General features: G+C 36.3%; 1 protein-coding gene across 3 annotated transcripts in view; it reads left to right on the forward strand.

Moving 5' to 3' along the window:
- The window catches only part of LOC148837899 (interleukin-6 receptor subunit beta), a 27991-nt gene continuing 2919 nt past the window's right edge, over positions 1 to 25072 (forward strand). Inside the window, exons 1-16 of one of the 3 annotated variants that reach the window (XM_088910378.1) lie at positions 1 to 100; positions 4696 to 4761; positions 6920 to 7072; positions 8253 to 8376; positions 11505 to 11632; positions 12204 to 12340; positions 14258 to 14417; positions 16259 to 16341; positions 16759 to 16975; positions 17374 to 17550; positions 17916 to 18017; positions 18599 to 18742; positions 19147 to 19287; positions 20297 to 20381; positions 22031 to 22112; positions 22607 to 22708. In XM_088910378.1, the coding sequence (XP_088766504.1) occupies positions 91 to 100; positions 4696 to 4761; positions 6920 to 7072; positions 8253 to 8376; positions 11505 to 11632; positions 12204 to 12340; positions 14258 to 14417; positions 16259 to 16341; positions 16759 to 16975; positions 17374 to 17550; positions 17916 to 18017; positions 18599 to 18742; positions 19147 to 19287; positions 20297 to 20381; positions 22031 to 22112; positions 22607 to 22708 (1911 nt within the window). In that variant the 5' untranslated portion in view covers positions 1 to 90. Of the gene's footprint in view, positions 101 to 4695; positions 4762 to 6919; positions 7073 to 8252; positions 8377 to 11504; positions 11633 to 12203; positions 12341 to 14257; positions 14418 to 16258; positions 16342 to 16758; positions 16976 to 17373; positions 17551 to 17915; positions 18018 to 18598; positions 18743 to 19146; positions 19288 to 20296; positions 20382 to 22030; positions 22113 to 22606; positions 25055 to 25072 lie in introns of those variants that run through there. The other 2 variants (XM_088910376.1, XM_088910377.1) reach the window with 2 other exon arrangements.

Consider the following 25072-nt stretch of genomic DNA (forward strand, 5'->3'; position numbering starts at 1 on the left):
GGAACACCGCTGACTGTGTACGTAGTACTTCAAGGTACAGAATCTCTGAATTCAGTACCCTTTGTTTTATTTTTCCACTGCATGTGACAAATGGAAGAACGTAAGTCGGTTTTATTTTTCAAAAAAAGCTGTATTCCTTTATATTTCCAGTGAGCACAAGATCAGTTCTGAATGTGTGGTTTGACTGTCAAGATGGGCGCAGTTATTCTGTAAGTGATCTGTGAATTAGACAAGAGAGTCGTAGTGTACAAATGAAGTCTATACCTTAGTTTGCTATTAAAATATGTAACGTACCATATGGAAAACTTTATGGAAAACCTTTCCTACAGTCATTTTACCTGGATTCGTTTTTTAGTTCACCAGCTCGATTCTAAACTACTATAGGTGGCATTTAAAACAAGAAGCCATAATACAATCTTTAAGATAGTTTTATCACAGTAAATGCAACTGAATAGTATCATTTTGGTTATACAGTTTAGGTAACTAATACTTGTTATGAAAGGAAGGGGCCATATAAAAACAATAAGATTGCGTTTTATCATTCTAAATTAAGTTTGTACCACAATTAATAGAATAAATAACGTGAAAGTCAATTACCCATCTAAAAATTACACTTCAGCTACCGCTGTAGTTGTATAATATCTGTATAATTCTGTATTACTATATTACTTTATATAATATACATTGCATTACATACCTCTGTTGTAAAACTAGTTTGCTTATTAACAGCGCATTTTGACGTGTTTGAGGAATCCTGTTCAACAAAGCACCGCACAGTTGAGCCATTGTAATCCTTAGCCTTATGTAGATTGGATGATGAAATGTACTTCTGCGTCCTGTTATCAAGCATTCTTAACAGGGTTTGAAATATATTCTTTTAAAATGCATTTTCGATTCTATTACGTAAAATATTCTTGATATTTTGCTATATATTGCTATTCGGAAAAATCAAATCTGCAAAGCAGCTCTTCTGAGTGAAATGGAAGTTAATTAGAAATAAAAGGTAGCAGTTGACCTCAACAGACATCCTACCCAAAGGGATCTGGGATCTTATGTTATTTTTGTCTCCTTCATATAACATGGAAAAGCAAAAAGACTAAAGACCTATTTTCACTGTTGGTCTGAATGAGTTTAGCAGAGTGGCCAGGCTGTTTTTGTCTCTACAATGTTTTGCTCTAGTTTCGTTTCCTGACTGGGGTGCCCCAGTGGGGTTTACATGTCATGGTTACTTGTCACTGCTGTACATGGATAGAGGGACAAGTACAGCAGTACTATCCATGTACAGCAGGGACAAGTAACCATGGCAATGACTGGCTGTGACAGGTTCATGCAGGCTACATAGGCAGCTTTTAAGAAACACCTGATTAAGGTATGGAAAACACAACTGACGCTTTTGTCTCAAGGACTAGGTTAGCCTATCCCTGATGTAGGCTTTCTCTGGGTGCTCCAGTGTGCTCACATAATCAATCCAAAGACATGTTTTCCAGGTTGACTGGCATTTCTTTATACTCCCCAGTATAACTGTGTTTGTGCCCTGTTATCCCATCCAGGATGAAGGGCAGTCTTGCATCCTGTGTCGGCTAGGTTAGGCTTTTGCTCTCCATGACTTTCTGAGAATTAAACGATACTGAAAACGGACGATAATGATCTGAACAACAGTGTTGCTTTTAGTCCTTGTCTGAGGTGTCACGAACCTGGCATGGCAGACAGTGATTGGGGAGGATGAGGGATTGGGGAAGCTCTTTGTCACATGCAGCCATGGAGTTTAGTTGCTTGGTCCTCAATCTGAACCAAAACCATTCCTGTGTTAAGGCAGATTCCACCCTGTGTCAACAGTTTTTCACCACCCCGAATCAGTCAGCTTGAAAAAAAGGCAATATAACACTCACACAGTGTCTCCACAGACGCTGTCTTCTGTCAGATCTGTCAAAGGGCAAATTAGGATCCACTGGTGACTCCACCAGTCTCACTGCTGCCACCTCAAACTCTCTGTGGCCCACAGAAGATGGAAATTTCACCTCTTAGCTGTTAGTGCTTTCATTTAGACTTTCTAAAAGTGAGTGACTTTCCTGGAACTTCACATGTTGTAGCCATTGTGTACACAAGGACACCAGTCCAGAGAAGACCAACTAGGTATATTTCTGGCTTCAAAGGATCGTGTCACACTGATTTTTATAAAATTACATGACTTTACCCAGTGTTTTGGAAATCCAAGGAACAGCAGACCGTAAAAGAATCTAATGGTTTGTGCAGGAATTCCTGTGATGAAGGACAAATACAGAAATGAACAGTTCAAGTGCAAAGATGCAGAGTTTATTTAGCATCCAAAACTGACAGAAAGCTGGCTCTGCTGGAGCACCAACCACACACAACAGTAAAAACCTCTCTTCCCCCCAACAGCAGCAATAGAGACAAGCAACACCAGCAGTCCTTGGACAAACCCCCATTTCCAGTGGTTTGCTTCTGTTACCTGAATCTCTTCAGTCCAATTTTGATCTTTCTTAAGTATGGGGGTGCTATACTAAACACATGACCCCAGCACCTAGACCAGAGAGTACCAAGTACCACCCATATAGCACTAAGTTGTTACATCCACGCATCCAATCCCACACACATATACTCAAGAACAGCTTACAGAAACACAATAATTATTTGTAGCAGTAACTGAGCTCACTAAAACCCAGTCGTTCGATTCAGAGTCCAGTTCCTTTTTACATCTTCAGGGCCCTTTGACAGTTACACTACTCAAACAATCAAGAAACCTGTCTGCTCACCACTTAAAAAGCAAATGGCAATTTAAATGTGCTTGGTTTGTTTGATTTTAAAGCTGTCATGTACAATTTGATCATTGCTTATTAATTGAACAGCTTATGTGAAAAAAGATAATTTACTGTAAAACAGTTTGAGCATAGCATCCAGTATTTAAATGTTCCAATTCTTCACCCCGCAACAGTAAAAGCATGCTAAACATGTGTTATTTTCAATATTGCTGCAGGATGCAGGAGACTACATAGTTGTATCTGTATTTTTTCTTTCAGAATTGCTGAATAACACATTGCTGTCATAAACATACTTTTAGATCGTATGTTAATCTTACCGATTTGACAATCTGATTTTACCCTTCCGTATTGATTGCTGTTCCAGTACATTTAATTTTCCCTAGGAGCTATTTCTGTACAAAAAAAAAACCCTTTGTACCAGCCATTCCCTCCAGCACTAGGGCAATTTATGTTTTGCCTTTGCCCTTAAACTGTGGTTTTCTAAATCAGACCCCTAAACTCCATTTGTGTCTACCACAGAATGTCTTTTGTTAGTAAATGAATATGGGCTTGAGAACAGATTGATGGTCATCAGATTGATGGTACAGAAGCAAACAACCAGGCAATGGTTGTTTACTTCTGTAGACAAAAATATAATATAAGCAATGCCTTTTCTTATATTCAAATGCATATTGCATGGATTAGCCTCTGTTACAATAATGACAAAATACTGTGCATGTTCAAAGAATGACGTTGACACAACCTTTCAGATACTGTACATTTTAGAAATCTGCATTGTGTTTCCAATAGAAATAGAATCCAATAGATTCAGCAGAATGCCTTTGAGCTGGATAAACTAAGCACTTTTTTAATATTAATATTAAAAATCAAAATGTTAATTTGGTATCAGTACCATAAATATCATTATACAATTCTAGGTGAGCTAGCAGATCGAGTTGAGACTCAAATATAATATCCAACAGAAAGAATAAACTGCATTTTCTGTAGTCTTTTTTATTTTGGAGTCATTTCTAGTATCAAAGGGGTTTTTATAGGAAAGCAGGGATTGCACAAGAGTTACAGTATGTATTCTTGCTTCTTCTTTAGGCCTGATGATGTAAGATTCTGAGATTACGAGAACCTTAGAAAACAATGTGGTTAAGTTCACACCTACTGTTCATTAATTTTGCCATTTTTATTTAGCTTTTACAGTTTCTGTAACCTTTCATCAATTTCTGAGGTCAAACTGAAAGTTACCTACTTACAGTATGTTATGCTTTTAAAAATATAACAGTTTACACTGGCAGTCCTGAGAAAGCTAATGAACTGGAGAGGGGGGTTTCTGTCTCTCCTTTTTAGTAATGACTCATGAATAAATGGACAATTTAGTGGAAAATGTCACAATATTATAATACCCTTTATTTTAACATGCTATTTTCTATGCTGTTATTTTAAGTCGGGTTTGAAGAGTTTTACAGTAAATGTGCACAAAGGTGGAATACAATAAGATTATTTAATGACAGAAACAACGTACAAACTCTGCATGTTTTATATAAAAACAATGAAAATAAAAAAAATAAATTGTGGATGTGAAATATCCTGTCGTCCTGAGTTGGAGTATGGGAACTTTTTTAATGGTATATTGATTTTTAATAATTTACCATGCATTGTAGTCTCTTTTGGTAGTTTTTACAAGATTTTTAGATGTATAGTACTATTCAAAATGTTGAAAATGTCGCAGACATGGAGGTCAGAACAATATTGCACTATTTTCTTTCCTGCCTTTCATAGAACCACTATACTCGTAGATGGTCTTTGCTCATCTCCCAAAAAGAAAACTGGAAACATTTATTGTTTTCTAATTATTTTCTTTTTTCCTTAAGTACCAGATAAAAAATGCAGCAAAATAAAAGCTAAGTAATTTTGTATTTTTCAGTGAGCAAAAAGAAAGTGTCCTGCAGTGTGAGGTTTATTTGCCTTCTAATTTTATGGATATTTCAAGGTAGGTGTAACATGCAAATCCATTATTTCTCTCTTGCCCCTTACATTTGTTTTATTTCAATTTTTCTGTCATTATACATTATACCATAAAAGGGTTTTGTATTATTTCTCAGAAATTTTACTTCTTCAAAACAGCTATGTTTTACACACACAGAAACTTAGGAAACATGCAAACAGTACAAGTAAACATTACATTAATAAACAAAATTGCAAAACAGATTTTTACCCATACATATTTTTCACACCATTATACATAGAACTTCACACACACCCTATAAATTTACTTTCTCCACAATTACACCAAGCTCATATAAATACACATTTCCCCTTCACTATTGCACATTATCCACTGATAACACTTGTCCATAAACCATGACTCATTTGTTATGAACTTATGTATAATTTGATTGAGTATGAGATAAAATAATTACTTATTCTGTTACATGGAGGGACTCTAAAACATCTGATTGAAGTCAAAAGTTGGTGTTCTTCATACTGTACATACCTTAGAGATCAGAGGAGATACTAGCAGCTAGTCTCAACATACTCTTAATGTAAGCAGTTTGAAATCTCTGCTGAAATGACTGCATCAGTATCATAGAGCACATCCTCAACAGTCTGAACATTTTACCTTTTAACAGAAAGAGTTATACCAGATGGATATTCCATACCACATTACATTTTCACAGACATGGACAGAATCTGATTACAAGCACCAAAAACCCATAACCATAGAAGAAATTAAATTCAATATTGTAATAAATAAAGTCAACATGTGCCTTTAAACACAGATTAGATTCAATTTTTCTAGCATTTAGAATCTGGTCAATTCAGGCTTTATACATTGTTAACATTCTGGGTCATCATTATCATTCATCAGAAAAAGCAAAGTGGAATCATTAGAAAAGTTGATTAAGACTAGGTTGGTTTGTACCACTGGCAACAAAATCATTTCATGCAGAGAGTGAAGAGCAGTGTTGAACCCACTCATTTATGGGGTCACTCCACAGTTATTTAGTACATCAAAAGAATGTATATTATTAAGTTTAACCTGCTGCAGTCTTTTTGTAAGTAATGAAATAAACCAAAATGTTAGATATGGATCATTTTTGACAATAGAATATGCAGTCGGATTTTGTTGACCAAAAGTCAAGCAAAACATATCCTAGCATATGTTTTGATTTTATCCAATTGCTTCCAGATAAGGTGTGTGAAAGAAACTTCTGTGTACTGTGCCCTTGTTTCAAACCAAACTGAAATGAATCAGGTTTACTCTTTACTGACTTGGTTTCGGAACTAAAATGCTCTCCAGTGATTTAATCAAAACTAATGTAAGAGCAACTGGCCTAAAAGCATTATATTTTCTCGGACATGGTTTCATAGGGAGGGGTATAATAAGTATTAAGTGAAGTTTTCCATGCTGCAGGATGGAACAGACAACTGAGAGATTGGTTGCCACGCTGGAGTTAAGAAGACACATTGTAATTTTCTTAAGAACATTTGTTCACTGAAAAGTGTTCATAACTTGGGCAACATTAATGATAACCTGTCAGAATTGTTAATGAAATTGACTTTAATATATTAAATCATTTATCAGAGGTGCCTGATTTTTCATACTGTATGTGGTATAAACCTGAAGTTCAATAGTTCAGTTAACGAAGTTCAGTGATGACTAGTTTCCTGAGTGAGGATATTACTGTCATTCTTTTCATGTTCTTTTTCAAGATCTAAGGTAGAGCTACATGGCAACATGAAAAGAAAAGATTTTATTGAATAGGTTTATTTGAAAAATGACCTCCATGTCAAATGGGGATACATGGTGGGATTAGATAAAGTACTTTGTTATTGGACAGCCTCATTGGCTTCCTTCAAGAAATGACTGGATAAGGTCTGCGAATCACTTAGCTACAGCAATCAAGTGAGCTAGATGAGCTGAACAGGCTCTCCTCATTTATACTTTTCTTATGCTCCTATACTCTTAAAGTAGCACATTATTAATGAGCGCACACGCATAACAGAAAAAAATTCATTGCATACCCTGTAGAATTCGGTTAAATATGTAACAGTACTGAAAACCGGAAAAGGATGGGATCATTTTTTCACTAAGAAATTATTTTCAATGTATTCATTTATCATCATGTTTTGGCATGTTTTTACAGGTGGCCTTTCTTATACAGACAAAAGCAGTAACCTCCTCCAGGGTCAATCCACAGATGTGACAATTTCACATGAAAATTTGATGCAGTGCAGTAATAAATGTTATTGTGTTCAAGACTTAAGCCATTGTCCCCCTGATGACTCTATGAAAACAGGTAGGTAAATCAAAGTGTTTTAGCAATGTTCTGATTTTGAGGACCACAATTTCACTTCATGTCTTTTCTTAACCCATCAATATCTGAAACATGTTCAAATTTCATTTAATGAAATTAATTAAGTTCAATTAAAGCAGTAATTCTGAAATTATGTACATGACCTACATTAATTTTTTTTACAGGCTCTATGAACTGGTATCTGGTTAAATCTGGTTAATTTATAGAATTAGTTCTCTTGTGGCACAAACCCTGGAAGAGCCAATAATTTAAATCCAAATCACACCCCTTATCTTCAGCTATTTTAATTTTCAACAAGACTTAACATGACCAACAAAAGGTATGACTTCTGTGTTAAATTCAAACTCTCGGCAGTTTGACAGTTAAACTCCCCGAAACAGGGTTATGCGAGGAAAGTCAGTTGCAGTGCAAGTCTAGACTGAAGGCCAGGAAGATTCCTCTGGAAGGAGATTCAGCTACAGGTGGAGGCATGCCCATGGAGATAAAAGGAAACAGTTTTAGACTTGGTAAAAGCTTAATAGCAGATATGTTAGCTAAACGTGGGAATAACATAGGGTTTAGTCATCTTGGAGTTTGTGAGGTATCTTAAAGGTTATCTTAAAGGTTTTATAGTTTTCAATAAAACTATGGATACACAAAAGCATTGGTGCCTATTCACATAAAATTGCCTATTCAGAATTCCATTTTTTTTCTTTTACTTTACAGTTTTTTTTAACAACAATGCCAGTTAATAACACATTATTAGTATGGGCAATAAATGTTGTTTCAGTCTTTGTTTTATCCCAAAACCCACATAATGAAAAACAAATATAATAATGAACACCTAGCTCAGTACATTACATTTTTTTTTCTCAATATAGCAAAGCCTTAAGGGTTTGTCAGATTTAAGAATATAGCATTTAAGGACACAAAGGAAAACAATAATGTTGGTAAAATCTTTTGGCATGAAGAGCAGACGATTGGACTGATGTAAAGGGTGTCCATTTCAATCCTAACCTTAAAAAAGTACTCTTGGAAACATTTGCACCACAAAATCTAAAACAAACATAAAAACTGTTAAAAAAATGTAAATCAAAGTGATCTTGACTAGTTTAAAAATGTTTGTACCAACACAATGATATAGTACCGCTTTTTAAAATGTATTTAATCTTTTTTTTTGTAGAAAGTCCTGATAAAGTAAAAATTCTTTCCTGCTTTTACCTGCTCTCCCCAATCTCCGTCGGCTGCAGTTTGGATCGCAAGGGCATTAACCCAGGAAACACCAGTTACTCCTTGATTATCAAGTTGTAAGTATATTTCTTTATGTTTTTCTTGCTTTGTTTTTCTTGCTTTGTTTTACTTGCTAGGCAACACCAGTAAAAATGTAAAAGCAAACATAGAACAGAAACCTACTATATTCTGCATAGACATGCCTGTTATGTCAGCACCACAATTGATAACATGTTATCAAAAGTACCTCTTGGAGGACAGCGTCACCAAACTGGTTCTGAAAATTCTGGACCTAGATGGTTAGCATTGCTGCCTTGCAGCTTTGGGGCTGCGAAGTTTTTACTTTCTCCTTGTGTTCACGTGGGTTTCCTCTGGGTGCTTCAGTTCCCTCCCATAGTTCAAAGACTTTGGCCCTGTTGTGAGTATGTGTGTTTGTGTCTGTGTGTCCATCCTGCGACGGACTGGCATCTTGTCCAGGGTGTATCCTGGCTTTCACCCATTGCTTGCTGGAATAGGCTCCAACCCCACTGCGACCTGATACTGGATAAAGCGGTTTGAAAATGAATGGATGGACAGATGGACCAGAGAGAAGAGTGCCACCTACTGTACCTCCAAACCACATACAGTACAGTACAGCAGTAACCTGTTTTTTTCTTAAAGGTCTTCCATCCCAGTACTGGCAAAGCCCAGCCTAGCTTAGTGTCTGAAATCTGACAAAATTAAAATACAAACTGGTGCATGCTTCATAGTGCGAACTTTGTTTTTGTCTCTCATGTTTCTCATGTTTTTGTCTCTCGCATTTATTTTTCCGTTGGAACTGTGGAACTGAACCCAATTACTTTATGCCTAACAAAGGATAAGGAGAGTAACTTCCATGAAAATAAGAACATTTGTGAGAAAGAGGAGGCCATTCAGCCCTTTAATTTAAATTGTTATTGTTTTGGGTCTTGCTTCTTTTTCTCCTCAAGAGTTCTCATATCTTATGTAGGAAATGGTAAAGAGATTGTAACTATAACGTAACTTCACTATCAAAACTAACTTATTTGGCAACACAGACAATGACAGAGATCTGGTTGCCTTCCTTTACTTTATCTCTTTTTAGAGCTTGTTTGCCTAATCTAACCAGGTGTCTGCGTCATTGCTCGTCCCACACTTCTGTGTTACTGGTGTTTCTTAATTTCCTTGGTCTTGACTCTGTAGAATCTAGAATGAAGAAGAAAACTACATGTACTGTACAGTAGTTGCTGGATTTGTACATATGGCATTTTTGTTGTTGTTCTTGATTTCCATTTATTTAGTTTCTTCACTGAAGCACTGTGTGCATCTGATGATTTGCAGCAAATATCGGATTTTATTATCAGCAAAGCTTTGCCCACCAAACAGAAAAAAAAACCTTCATTAATGCTATTTCCATAAGGTTGGGGTGTTAAAAGAGTATAAAGAGTGATTTTCACTCTATGGATGTTCAAAGAAACAATTCAATGTTAGATAAAAGTCAGTGCTAGAGAGTTTTCAACTGAGAGTGAAGTAAAAAATAATTTTAAAGCATAATCTTTAAATACCAATTACAGATAATTACAGAATATTTGTTGGTAAAATAATTTTGAGACCTGGATTTTATTTTCAAACCAAAGTCAACACTAACACTTGTTTAAAAATGTTTCATGTTAAAGCTTAATGTTTAGTAATTCTAAACTTTATTCACTGTGATTACCCTTGCTCTATCCTGTGGTTTATTTGCACTTTAATATGTATTATTTAACCTGCAGACGTTTAGACTCCTCTACTTAGTATTAAATTTAATGATTTTAACCCCAAACTTGTAAGGATTTAGTTGGTACAGTTAGAGATACATGACTTTCTTGTTCTCTGGCACAGCTTTAGTGAAAAGAGGCCTAATTCAGGCACTCTTGGTTAAACAAATATTTATAAAACACACTACACACAACATAAACATACAACACACAAGTTACTGTATCTACAAATTTACAGAGAAGGTTTTTCAGAGTCCTATGTCTAGTCCACCCAGAAAACCCCAGGCTGCTACCAAGTATTTGACTCTTAAATAATGCCTACAGAGGCCAAAGAAGAGATATCTTCTAAATAAATGGCAGTTTATCTCCCTATTCTAAAATGCACCCACTAAGGAGGAGACGCCATTTTAAACTCCAGGTTCTATAAAAGCTACAGAAGAGCAAGCTCTCTTAAGCAAGATTGCAATACTTGGCTCCAATTGGGGTTTTTCAAGTGGTCATGAGTAGGGACTCTCGCTTGGCACCAGCTTCAAGCTCAAGTTCTATCTGCTCCTGTACTCTCTTGTCGTCTGACCTTCTTTTTTATTTTTTCTCTCTTCTTTCTTACTCCCGATCTGATCTTATATGGAGTGTTTCTGCACTGTTGATTGACACTTAATCATTTACCCAGAACGTAAATAAAAGAGACCCAGGTAACCTTTATGATTAGTAAACTCTGGACCCCCTACATCTCAGCAGACATCCCCTCTGCTTTGTAGCTGAAAATGTTGACACTGCCAGGTGTCACACACTTTATCTGTATTCTTAGATACTCCCTTTGTCACCTTCCTCAGCCTGTAACTATACCATATCTCACAATGAAGTAAAAAAAAAATTCTCTTCTTAGAAATGGATATGGATAATAATATCGAATTTGTAATTAAAATCTGACGTTAAATAAAAAAATATATGATCATAACAGTCACATTCTAACTTGACATAAGAGGAACAGAAAAGGAAATGCTGACTCTTCATATAAGATCATAAGATAAGATCACTTAATTGGCCATACACAATTTCTTGTATTAGGAATTTGTCTTTTACATACCCCAGCTTTCTCTTCATGAGACATACAGACAGGGAGAGAAGCTTGGGGTCAGAGCGTAGGGTCAGCCATTTATACAGGGCCCCCAGAGCATCTAAGGTTAAGGGCCTTGCTCAGGGGCCCAATGGAGTAGGATTCCTCTGCCAGGCATGGGAAACGAACCGGCAAACATCCAGCCACAGGCACAAATCTTTAGCCACTGTACAGTATATGTGTTTAAAAATACAGACATAAATTACAGACATATTGTAGATGTTAGTTTATTTTGGCATTTGATTTTTCCCGTGATATTTTGGTATTATGTTTCTGAACATGTTTAATGTAAATATGATGGCCTAGTCTCTCTTCTTTTGTTTTTTTTTATTAGGAATTCAAACCATTGCACTTATTGCACCTTCAACACATTTTACAATTTGGAGGTCTCCGTTATAGTAAGGAACATCATATCCCGTAGTGAGTCAACTTCGAACGTTTATCAACTTCAGAGTCATGCAGGTAAAGGAAGTGTATTTAATCTACATTAATTTATTTAATGCATATTCAAACAGTTCTTATGTCATATTTCTCATAATTTTAATCCAGATGCCATGATGGCCATATTATTCACATCCCTTAGTTTTAAGTAAATCTTCCTCTATAGGAGAGATAGACTCCTATAGTGAGTGATGCACTATAGATAGAACTTCTGAGGAGAATGTTTAAACTAATCCTTCAGGCAGAATTGATCTAGGTTCTTCAGATCATTTAGTTACTTTGGTTTCTGTTTGTGAGCTGCCTGGTTCACAATTGGAAAGCTTTTTAGCAAGACTGGAATATGACAGTTATGCTGTGAATTTCCTATTCACTAGAGTTAAGCCCTATTGAACCAGCAAAAAATATATTTTGATGAGTTTATTTTAATAGTGTGTATTTTGGACCATTTTAACCTGTCTTTTTAATGAGACAATAAAGAATATGCTGTATTTAGCATTAAAACAGGATGTGAGCTTAAAGCAAAAGTGTAACATTTACATACCTTGAAGACCTGTCCTTTAACAGTAACAAAATGTTTTGTTTTGCATTAAAGTAAAATTACGTCCTCCAGAGATTACAGGGGTGAATGGAACCAAACACTCATTACATGTGATGTGGAATACAGAAAGCACTAAAATTCTTGGATGTAGACTCCGTTATAAAGCACATAGTGGTGACCAGTGGACGCAGGTACAGAAATGTGTTTTTAAGAGCTTTTCACACATTTAATTTTACTGTGGAGGACTTCTATGGCAATGAGTCATGTGGATCAAATATTGTTATTCTTTATACTTTTTAAAGTATTTAAAAATATTTGAAATACTGTAGATAAGGAATAATCTGTACGGCAATGTGTATTAGCAGCTAACTTTATAATGTCTCAGAATTCAATGCATTTCTGCACTCTGTACTCTGCACTTTTTACTTGGCTAAGACCTATCTGTTGTCTTGTGTGTTTATTGTTCTGTACTACCCATTGAATGTTGTCTATGTTGTGCATGATGGTCGGCTGCAATTGTCATTATTTAATATTTACTGTTTTGTAATGTTCTCTCCTGGAGCCCCCTGTGGACCAGAGTTCTTTCTTTCTTTGTTTTTCCACAACAAATGTTACCATATCTGTTTACCACAAATTGGTCAGCTATCGAGAGCAGCTACAGTATGTCAGAAATCGGGTGAAACAAGTTGAGGAGAGGCTGCTTAAAGTGTTATGCTAAAATCGTGGTAAACTCCAAATAGGATATTTTTTCAAATTCAGACCTGAGCGCAGAAAGAAGTGAACCGAATGTCCAAACAAACGAGCAGCTCAATTAAAGCCATCAATTAACAATGGAGAGCTCACCTTGGTCAGTCTGGACACAGATGTCCAGTTGTTGTTGGTGTGACTTTTTGGAATCTGTGTGCATTGAACCTTCTTTTTGTGCTCAGTGAGCTAGACTTCACTCACTGAGAAGCACAACTCTTTTCTTCTCATTAGGGGTTGAGGATACTCTCATTGCTGGATTCTCCATTCTGCTTTCTGCCTTTCCTTGCTCAGTGGGATTTATGCTTCTCTGTCTGCCACCCTACTCTGATGTAATGAAGTGAGTCTTTGCTGCCTACCTCTTTCACACAGTGAGCTTAACAGAAGAGCAGAAAGAGCACTGAGGTGTCTCGGGAGTTAAGTCATTTTAGACATCATGGTGTCCTTTAGGCTCTGACAGGCACATGTTGCATTTTGGAGTTAATACAGCTGTGTTAGTATTCTACCCTTGTTATAGAAGACAGTTTGTGCTGTGTAATGGAGCAACTGTCATTCTAAGTGATCTTTGACATTTTAGGTGTCTGAAGAATGCCTATAAGGTTGAGGTTTTACTGATTTAAAGGGAAAGGGATGAAGGCATTTGCACGCAGGTCAAATACAGTGACCTGTTTCTTTGAACAGGGAAAAAGCATCAGGCAAAGGGTGTCATATTTAGAAGGGTCTCGCTTGGTTAGATCTCTCATTTAGGACTAGTGGTTTGGGTTATTACAGACTTATTGCTAAGGAAAGACCAGATAGGGAGAAGCACGGTAAGCTCTCCCACTTAAAACCCCACAGGCTCGGAAGTGACAGTATTTTCCTGCAGTTTAGATGGCGTGGGGTGCAGAAACTATTATTAATTAAGCTCCTTCCAAGAGCGCACTCCAGGTGCTGGCTAGACATCACCATTGGGAGAGCTAACCATGCTTCTCCCTTCACATATCCAGTGTGCAGCACGAAGGGACTGCCCTTTGGATTGTTTTCTTCCACAGGTGAAAAACAGTTACCTGACATATCCTGGTATTTTATTTGGTATAATGAAAAGTTGTAAAAATATCCTCTTCTCTCTCCATTTAATCACACCCTCCACACATATTTTCCAGTCACAAGTTCTAGATGAAAATTCCTTAAAATTAAATAATTCAGATTGTTATGGATCCTTTCTACCTTTACCTTGTACACCTAGCTCTCCTTTTTCTTTGCTTCTGTTTCATGAAAATTAGCTTAACTGGCAGCTGGTTAATAACATATCCTTAAAGGATAAGGTTAAATTTACAGTGCAGAGATTTCTGAAGACATTTCTCCTTTTTCCACATAAATAACAGGTTTCAGAGAATGTAATGATGGGCACGGGCAGTGCAAGCTCCATGTATGAAATAAAAGATCTGCAGCCATTCAGGAACTACAGTGTTTCCATTTCCTGTGCTGCCTCTGAGCACTGGAGCGACTGGAGTGCTGAGAGACTGGGGCAGACACTTGAAGATGGTAAGTACGCCTCTGCACAGACTACAGACACAGCTGTTATCTTGTTATGTGACTAAATATGTGCTGATGGTTGCTGACTCTGTTGTTTTTCCCCATTCTTATCCTGCTAGAGCTCAGTGCTGCCTTTGAAAATATAGACAACATTGTATTGCTGAGTATAATAGTGTTGTAGGTAATTTTTCAACAGGGGAGCAGGAGATTTAGAGATTTAGATCACTTTATTAGCCATATACAATTTCTTGCATTAGGAATTTGTCTTTTCGCATACCCCAACTTGCTCTCTATGAGACACAACAGGGAGAGAAGCTTGGGGTCAGAACGCAGGGTCAGCCATTTATATGGCGCCCGGTGCTCATTGAGCACAAGATAACGCAGAGTTGGGTTTGCCCTCAGAACAGACAGACTGACAACATTTTTTTTAATCCTTTTTATACAGTATAGTCTCATGTAGCACAGTTTGGTTTGTTTCCTGTTCTTTGAAATTCATCAGTGTTTTTTTACTGTTGAACATTTACTATTGTTTCTACAAGTTGGTTCTTATTGTACTTCAGCAGACCTTGAAGCTGTTTGGTGACCAATACAGAGCTGTATAGTTAACATATTCCAATACTTATTCAATGCTTATGGGGTGCTAACACTATAACCTTGAATATGTGCTGATATGTGTCCCACTTCAATAGGTTGTTAGCATTATTGTATGACATTTGTTGTGGTTTAAATAATGGCTAACTGCTAAAAAAAATGTTCCGTTGCCTTTGTTTAAATTGTGCATTGTTCCTTTTCTACAAATGTCGTCACATATGGAGTCCCAAAGGGCTGTGTTCTTGGTGACATTTTTAGCATCTATATTTGTCCATTAGCTTAAGATGAACTTCTTTGCTGATGACACTTTTGTTTTTGCATAAGCCTAATGTTAATGTACCACTCTCTGCTTTGTCACACTGCTTAGAAGATGTTAAAATAAATGCAATACAGTATTTTACTAATGTTATGCTAATTGACTCTCTTTATAACACTGCAAATGTCATCTTCAGTTTGACTACCGATGGTCCTGGTACTCAGGTTAGGAACTATGCTTTTGAAAGTTGTGAAGTTGCCTTTTTTTGTCTTGTATCCATTCCCATCTTTCACTATCTGATGCATAAAATCTAACGCTGATGTGTGTTTTCCAACTTGATTATTGCATTTTAGTGCTTGATGGTTATTCCAAACATATTTCTAACAAGTTGCAAAATTCTCGATTAAAACTAAAATGCATGAGCATATACCACCTGTATGGCTTCCATACACTGGCTGCCTGCAGATTTCAGAATGTGGTTCAAAATACTGCTGCTCACCTTTAAGGTCTTGAATACCATGGGCATCAGTGAACTGATCATTCCCTGTGTACTTACAGATGGTTTGTATCCTTTGTACTCTGTTGTTCTATCACCTCATAGTATGAGACTCTGCATAGGAGAGCCTGAGCTCTGAGTTTTTATGTTCTGTCTCTCCAAGGGAGTGTAGGGAACTCCCAGCCCATAATAGGTCTTACAAGTCAGCACTTTCAAATCCTGTCTTGAAACTCTCTTTCATACTTTAGCTATTATATTTATTTTGCTGTATTTGTAGAAAATGGCTGTTGTTGTTTGTTCTATTCTGAGATAAATGTTGACATGATATAGAATTATTAGTCATAATGTAATTGACACATCTGATTAAAAGTTGGTTGCATTACTTATACAACATAGAGCAATATTGATTTATTACATTTGTCCCTTACATCTTTTAAATAATAATGGAAGAAGATACTGTAGAACTTTTAACTTAAGTGTGATTGGAGCTTAATTTCTTTCTACTAGCACCATCTAAAGCTCTGAACATCTGGCAAATAACCCAGGCACCAGACTCACAGAAGCAAAGAAAGGTGCTCCTCATGTGGAAGGTAATTACTACAGTACTTTCTTATTTAATTCCTAAAGTTAAGGTATTAGGTATTATTTAAAAAAAAACATCAAGGTGAATTGTATTAGAATTGTTCAGTTTATTTGAGCTTTTTTATAATATTGTATGCAATTTTGGTTTTTACGTTAAAAAGCATAATTACTCTGCTTCAATCATTTCAAAGAAAATCGACCAGATACATTCATGGGCTTCAAGGAATGTTCTATACTGACAGGTTGAAAGAGATTAATCTCTTTGGTCTTTAAGAAATGAGCTGATACTGTAATCAGGAAATATCTGAATGGGATCTTTGGACCAGTTAGCTGCTAACAACCAACCAAGCTAAATGGCACTCATTTGATACCTTTTCTTATATTGTTAAAATGTAGTCTTTGATTTTGATATTTTTTGTTTACAGCCTCTAGATGTTAGTGATGCTCATGGAATTATACTTGGATATCGAGTACACTACATGCCAACAAACAAACAAGCTTTGAAAAAAATGATTAACTCAACCAACCTAAATGAAACCTTGTTTCTATCTGGTGAAGAATATGAGGTGACAGTTCTGGCTTACAACTTAGTTGGTAATTCACCCAAAAGCAGCCTTAGAATCCCTGCTGTTGGTCAAGAAGGTATGGTTGTTGGTAAATATGATTTTGCAAATTATTTTGTACTTTGAATTTAATATATATTTTCTTATTAAAAGAGATAATAAAGCCAAATAAAGCACTTGGAATTGAGTTTAAAGGGAGAGCTATCATGACTCCACAGCCTACCATTACTTCATGGTTTTGATTCATATGCACATCTGTAAAAAACATTACTGGTTTTTACAGATGTGCTTCTGGGAGTGTGGAGGACTGATATTAATATACCTGGAAGTTTAGGTCTGTTGAGTTTTTAAATTAAAAATATATGGATGTGCATCGTTTGATTGTGTACTGACTTTAAATATTTCAATTAAAGAGGGATTTGTTGTATTAACGTTATTTCCCACAAAATTACCCTTATTTCTGTTTTTTTATTTTAGACTTCCCAGCAGTTAGAGGAGTCACAATCACACCTGAGGGGAATGAGCTCTGTGTTGAATGGGAAACTCCCAAAATGCCAGTAACTGAATACGTGATTCAGTGGTGTTTGGATACACACCCTTTCCAAATACACTGGCAGCGGATTAATAACACAATTCTCAAGATTTCCTTAAAGGGTGAGATATAGGGTTGTTTAATGCAGCATGACTTAGATTTCTCAGCAGGGCATCGTGCTGATCTAAAGCAAGAGCTGAGGTCACAGCTTTCTTTAGAAATCTTTAGTTCAAGTCTAAAAGTTTGTACTCATCCAAAAGATAGGGAGTGACAGCAGATAACCTGAGTAAAAAAAAACACATAGCTATGAAGTGCACACATTCCATTGGGCCCATCTTGTTTCGTGCTCGATTTTTTTTTCCAGACCTTTGTAATGAACAATTTCTTGATGTTTCAGTCATACTTTACTGGCAAAATTCTTAAGGGTCAGTGATAACATTTGGCCATCATGACACAAAAAATTACATCCATTCCATTTCTTTCACAGGTGAATTGGAGCCCCTGAAATGTTATAACATTACTGTATACCCTATTTATGAGGGAATTCCTGGGGCTCCAACATCAGAACAAGCATACCTTAAAGAAGGAGGTAAGGAGGAAGAAACATTTAAGTTAGCAGTTGAAAAAGTTTGAAGTGCTATCTACAGGATCTAAGTGTGAAAAAGAAAAGAAAATTTTTGTTGTTCTATTAAAAAAATACTTACAGGTTGTTTTGGGCAGAACTGTATAAGAACTGAAAGACATGAAAACAAAGCAGTAAACTAGGAGCTGTATAGAAATGTCTGTTCTTGATGCGCTATGGTGTCGCAATGAATTATACATTCGCAATGGTTCTACAGTATCTAGCTTGAAGATCATTTCTTGTTCCTTTTGTTTGCGAGAGGCATTTGTACCAGACCACTGCCTCACTCTGCAGATAGTGATGTCTTCAGCTGTTCTTGGGCAGCAGGAAATGCTTAGAAATGCTTCCTAACTTACACAAAGTGGTCAGTTTCTCGTCTTTTAGTTTGCTCAGTGTTTTATGAGTTATGTAATGCAACTTGTTGAATCTTGTGTATGACAAAAATACTTTTCTTTGACACTAATTTATTTCTACACAGAAGTTAAACAAATGCTCTGAAAATGTAAATTGTCTGTGTTGCATTCATTTATTTCAATTTCTAATTCTAGCTCCTAGGATTGGCCCTAATGTGACATTAGGAGGGCTGACGAAAAACTCGGCGATTGTTAAATGGAAAGAGATTAACAAAGAAGAAAGAAATGGTTTCATCAAAAACTACCTTGTTATCCTGCACAGTGCAGAAGAGACACAAAGTAAGAATGTACTGAAAAGAAGAGACTCTCTTAAGTAAATTGCAGCTGGGTGCCTTTAACCTTTACCTTTGTACCTCAGCAGTAACTGAATATGTAATTTGAAATATTTATTGCTTAGTAATAGGAGGATTAATAGACAAGAACTTCGAAGTTAAAAGTACAAAATAGAGGCTTTTTATTGATTAGAAATACCCGCTAGCTTTTATAAAGACAAATTCCTTGGGATCCTTCAGAAATGGCAGGATAAGATCCTTGGATCAGTAAGACCAAACAAACATGACTGATGATGAACCTAAATATGAGCTTCTTCAGTATGCGTGAAAGGTTATCACAGTGTGACAAGGTGCATGTTTAAGTGGTCCATAGATAGTTGATTAAATGTGTGAATGTTTCATTTCACACAGCTCAAACAGTTCACTCAAGGGAACTGGAGTACAAATTTACGAATCTGACACCAAACACTAAGTACACGGTCTGGGTGGTGGCAATTACAAATGGAGGAAATTCTACAAGCAATAAGCATACTTTCAAAACTCCACTTTTCTGTAAGTACTGGAATGTTTCATTCTTAAGATACGGTTAATTTTTTTTAAGTACAAGATGTGACCGAATGTGGAGTAGGGTTATAGAAGGGATATATTTTGGGTCATCAGTTTGAGAAGCCTCTACCCATTATAAACCCTGATCTAAAGTTAGCAGTTTCTTCTAACTGTTCCAATGAGGGCACTACATTTTCGGGTAGACAAAGGGAACACTAATTAGCTGGCCTCCTGTGTGATGCCACTCAGCAGGTGGTTATTAGCTGCCTCTCAGGTTATAGAATGGTATTGCACAGTTTTGTTGTCTTTTGATTGGAAGACCCGATCCACTAAAGCCTTTGTTGCTAGAAAACTAGAGAACAAATACAATTTTGAGAGTTTGTAAGTGAGTTCAGGCTCCAAAGGTGGAATTAGGATTTAGTTTACTGTTCTTGTTAGTAGCTGGAATCTTTATCCTGCTCTGGAAGTGCACATAGTAACAACAAACCTATTAGGAAGAAACATTTGTGAGCCTAGTTTTTTTTAGTCTTAGACATGACTAAGTGACTTGGTACCTCTGACTTCTGTAGCATTGCAGAGTGCCTGGAGTCTGGGGACCACAATTTAAGAAATCATTTACAGTTAAAAAAACTCCTCAGTGCTCTTGCTTGACTCTGCTTGCTGGAAAAAATGTTAATTGTACAGTAAATTACTAATGAACAAGTAATAGTTTTATTCCATATTACTTGTTCCTTTGCAGCCTACGCATGCTGACACAGCTACCCACCTAATCTACTACAGTAAATTACTCATGTCTAATGATAGGCTCTGACTCACATGCCACACTGCATTAGATGAAGCTTAGGAAAAAAATTTGAAAAGTGAATGGATGATTGGATGGATGTCTATGAAAAGTCATATTTTTTTTCAGAAAGTTTTTCTTACTAAAATAATAAGTTGTAATATGTATTGTGGATATTTATATAGGTCTTATTTGCATTAAAAGCTTCTAAATGTATTCATATTATATTTTCAGCAACAAAAGATGCAATAAATACAACTGTTTCAGTAATAATCCTTCTTTTCTTTATGGGGATCATCTTCATCTTGTTCAAAGCATGGTAAGTATCTAGAACAATGTTTTTGTTAGAAATCTGCAGTGCTCTATAGTGATTTCAGTATTATGTTTTCCACCATTTCTATATTTTCCAAAAGCTACTGACAGGCAATGAAAGTGCAATTTGTGTGAGTGAAATCATTCGTAAGTAATTCTTAGGAAGTTTTCCATTGGGTTGATATTGGCTGAATGCTTGTGTAACCAGCAGTGTTGCCATCAGGCAGAAACTTTAACAGTTTGTCACCTGATCTTTCCTGGTCTGGGAAATTAAGCAAGTCTGGGCCCGGGCAGTACAGCTCCAAGGAAACCCAGGTTGCAACTGCAAGTCTTGTTTGTGGACCAGAAAGTATTCCTGCTGGACCAGAATTAACAACCATTTCCCCAGTAAGGTCACCAAGGTGATTTTGCTGTAAGTGGTGCCATCCTCTGGATGAAACAGTAAACTCAGGCCCTGACTACTTGGTTATTACTGACCCCTTGACACTTTTTGAAAGAGTAAGACCTCCGCTGTATGCTTCAACGGTCTGGCCTTCCCGAAGTGATGGTGATGCAGTATCTCACTTCTCTGCCCGCTCTGTTGTGTTGTGGATCCACCGTCACTTAATGGTTGCCACATGTGTTCAGCTGGTTCCAGCACTTCACTGGTGCATTAAGTGGGTGAACCTCTTGTGCCTAATACTCTCCCTGTCGTCCAAACACAAAGAACTGCTCATCAACAAAGCTCTGAAAAACCCTGAATTGATCAGAGAAAATGTCACCTACTCATCCTTTGTGATGCAGGTCACCTCCATTTGCTGTTATTTGGAGCAAGAACTTGGCCATTATAAGGCATACCAATACTGCAACCCATAGTTTGCTAGACATTTTCAGTCTGCTCTATCAATGAGTGGCCTGCTCTGACTTGTGACGACTGCATTTGTTGTAACTCTGGCCAGCTGGAACTAGTTGTGCTGGTTTCGAAGATTAAAGCCCTGGCTTACCCTCTGTGATAACAGCTGTTAGTAGCAGAATGAGGGTGGTCAGTTAAAAGTATCGGTTGTCCTGACACGATCTGACGGACAAGATGCGGTTTCTGGTGGGACACGAAGATGACTTGTAACCAGCTGCTACTACATTCCAAGTCTTACCATCCCAAAGTCTGATTGCTCTCCACAGTCATCAGCTGTGTCATCTTGCAGATTAATGTCGCTACCCTCTGCAGCTATTAAAGAGGTGCAACGTACATTCCCACAACCTCCCCCAAAAAGACATCGCATGGAATTTCTGTGCTTTGATGTTTGGTAAAACCTGTCACCAATTAAGAAATAATATGGACAAAATTGTCTTCTCCTTCCCTATTTATTACATGATGTCTCATTTTTATTGTCTCTATACTAGAACAAATAAACACCAATATATATATATTTAAATTTCTCTGTAAAGTACCAGGCTCATTCACATTTTTAATTTCCTTAAGTGTGATGGTTGTTTCCTGTTGAAATGTTAGTACACTAAAGCAGTGTTGGCAGTTGGTTGTAAATTTATTTTACCCAGTCTATTTATATTATATAGAGAAGTTATAATTTATAAACAACAGGAACCAATACTAGAACCAAAACATTGGAGATGATGAACATCTGTTGAAATTGATAATATTTCCTTTCCAATATATAGCTTTATAAAGAAAACTTTCTTCGAAATCCCAAACCCTTCCAGCAGCACCCTTGGAAAGTGGCTTTTGAATTACACCTGTGAGGTAAAACATTGGTTCTCTTCAGCATTCCTTTTGTTTTCTACATTTGACAAAATACAAACAAGCATTAATGAACCTTCCCTTGTTTCTATAGTCATTCTCCATTAAACTTAATACCACAGGAAGTTACCTTAGACAAATGCAGACATGGAAAGTTTTTAAAATTAAAGATTTAAAAAATGTTTTACAAAAATTAACCCGAAAGCTGAAACTTCAACTGACTAATGTTATCATCAAATAACATAATTCCCCAAACCTCATTTTTATTTCCAGTGCCCTAAGGAAAAAAAACGGAACAAAAAAATCTAATTTGTGGAGATGCGCGCCATCTCATGGTCAAAGACGATCACTTCATTATTAAATTGAAACATAAGTAATGGTTACATATATTTAAGTGCTTAACAGTGTTTGCGAACAAAATAAGCTTACAATTTGGAAGCATAACACAAAGCACTTATTTATATAAATACTAAATATGAAATATTCCCCATTTTCAGAAACAACAAAACAGGAACATCCTGAAACCCGATGAAGATTTCTTGATTGGCGACTTAAAGGTTGTGAATTGGAGCATGCCAGAAGAATTTAAGAATCCACCAGTAAGTGAGCATGTGGAAAACACAGTTCTTATCCCATATGCTGTTGATCCTCCCTCCATAAATGAGCTTGAAGGTGAAGATCTATGCCTTAAAGATGTTTTATCACAAACACCTCTTAAAAGTGATTATTTCCATGCAGCCCAGATCAAGGACATTTTTAACAATAAAGAGTGCACGAATACAGAAAAGCATGTGTGCGCTTTTTTAGAGTCAGATATCAAACACACTGAAAAACAGCTTAACAGAAGAACAGTAAGTGACATCAGCATCCAGCCATATATCACTTTCAATGAAACAAGAGCTACATAATCAAAAATGTTTCCATCTGTAATGCTATTTAATGTCAAATGATGTTTAATTTAAAAATGCCTTCCTTAAGAACAAATAGAACAGATTTGTGGGATTTTGAGTTGTATTGTAGTCCTCATTTATTTAAGAATTTACTCGTTTAAAATATGACTTTTTTAGCTTTGTATTTTTTCTTTCCAGGAATTTATTTTTGTAATATAGATTTAGATGTATAATTTTGCAAAATTTACTGTACTTACTTGCATCACTTGCACCTTATAAATGTGTACATGTGCATATGTTCTATTTTTCTAGAAAAACGAATTCTGTAAATTTAAAACACAAAATTGAAATTATATTCAGATACTGTTTAATGAAATATACAGTATGTGGGGAAAAATTAATAACAAATGTTCTGTGCAACATTGCCCTCTAATGGTGTACATATCTAAATACAGTCTAATGTCCAAATGCCTAGTGACTAACATCACTTTTTCCATCGTAGTCTTCCCAAGCAAATATACCACCTTTCATGTGGTACATAAACACAAGAAATTCATCTGTACCCATCAAATTATGCACTTTTCTTCAGTGTATGAACTAAATCAGGGCTATACTGTATAATTGTACCCATCACTTGACAGAAAGTCTTACAAAGTCCCTTTTTTAATGTTTTAATCAAATTTAGCAGCATTTTTTTTCTGATGTTTATGTAACAGTGATTTACGTAATCCAGAAGATTATGATTCTCTTGCAGCTGCACATCTCTTTAAAACGAGGGGTATATTTTGCATCATTTCCCTATTAACACAGTCATCGAGCTGTGAAATTTGTTCAATTTGAGATGATGGAACAGGTTTAAATTCAGTTAAAGCCCATTATATGGCAGTGTAAAGCTAGAGCTCTTGAATTAGCTTTTCATTAACGGTCTTAACCAACCATTAAGCCCTAGTTCATTACATAAGAACATAAGAAGGGTTACATAAACGAGAGGAGTCCATGCAACTCATGTGGTAGCTTGATCCAAGGCTCTCATCCAGCTGTTTCTCAAAAGAAGTAAAGGTGTTATATTCGGCTACAGTGATGGGTAGCTTGCTTCACACTCCCACAACCCTTCGAGTAAAAAAGTGCTCTGTTTTACGATTTGAAATGTACTTCCACAGTTTCCACTTCCACTCCCAGTTCGTGTTTCAAACCCACTATCTAGTCAGAGGTCTCGGCCAGGGAGAGGGGTTGGGTAAGCCTCTGGGAAGTGTGGTGGAAGTGGACTTTCTTTAACAAATGGCCATAGTGGCTGAAGAAGATTTAGGAGGTCCTTGAATGAAAGCAGAAGTTAAAAATGAATAATTTAATTTTGTGCTTTGGGAGATAAAATGGACTTAATGGCACCTGCACATGTATATAATTTGGTAATTAGGAACTTTCAAGCACATGACATACCAGTTAGCACTGAAGCTCTTCGATAGGTTTGTTAGTGCTTCCTGCATTATTGTTCTTTACTCCTTATTGCCCATTATTGTTTTTTTACCTCATACAGCAGAGCTAGGGAAGCGGTTTGTCACTTAGCCCAGCAATGCTTGTGCCATGTTCTCCAATGCTTGTGTAGTGGTTACTGGGTAAGATGTGTTGTTACCTTTCTTGATGTGATTGCATGTTTGATGCAACAGGACAAAACTTAATTTACTTTGATTCAGGGCCCAGTATGTCAATTCCCATGGAATTAAGGCAGTACTGAACTGCTAAGAAAGTGAAAGCAACTAAAAAGGAAAATATTTGCCAAAAATTGATGTTTTTAAATGCACTTGACAGGGATTATTCTTAAGAAAGCATAAATTAGAAGTTAAAAATCTAATAAACTTGTTTTAACTATACTGTTTTATAATTGTTTTGCAAGAATATAGCTGTGCTATTGGTAGTTTCCAGGTGCTGTCAGTGCAAAATGTAATCTAGGTTGTTCATACACTCACATGAATGTTAGGATCTTGTAATTATGAGATAATGTACTACCTTGTAATTATGAGACTTTTCTTGTAATAAAAGATACCATATTAAAGTTTTTTTCTTGATGGCAGCAAT

Source organism: Atractosteus spatula, chromosome 3, assembly GCF_055471065.1.
Source record: "Atractosteus spatula isolate fAtrSpa1 chromosome 3, fAtrSpa1.hap1, whole genome shotgun sequence".
NCBI lineage: Eukaryota > Metazoa > Chordata > Actinopteri > Semionotiformes > Lepisosteidae > Atractosteus > Atractosteus spatula.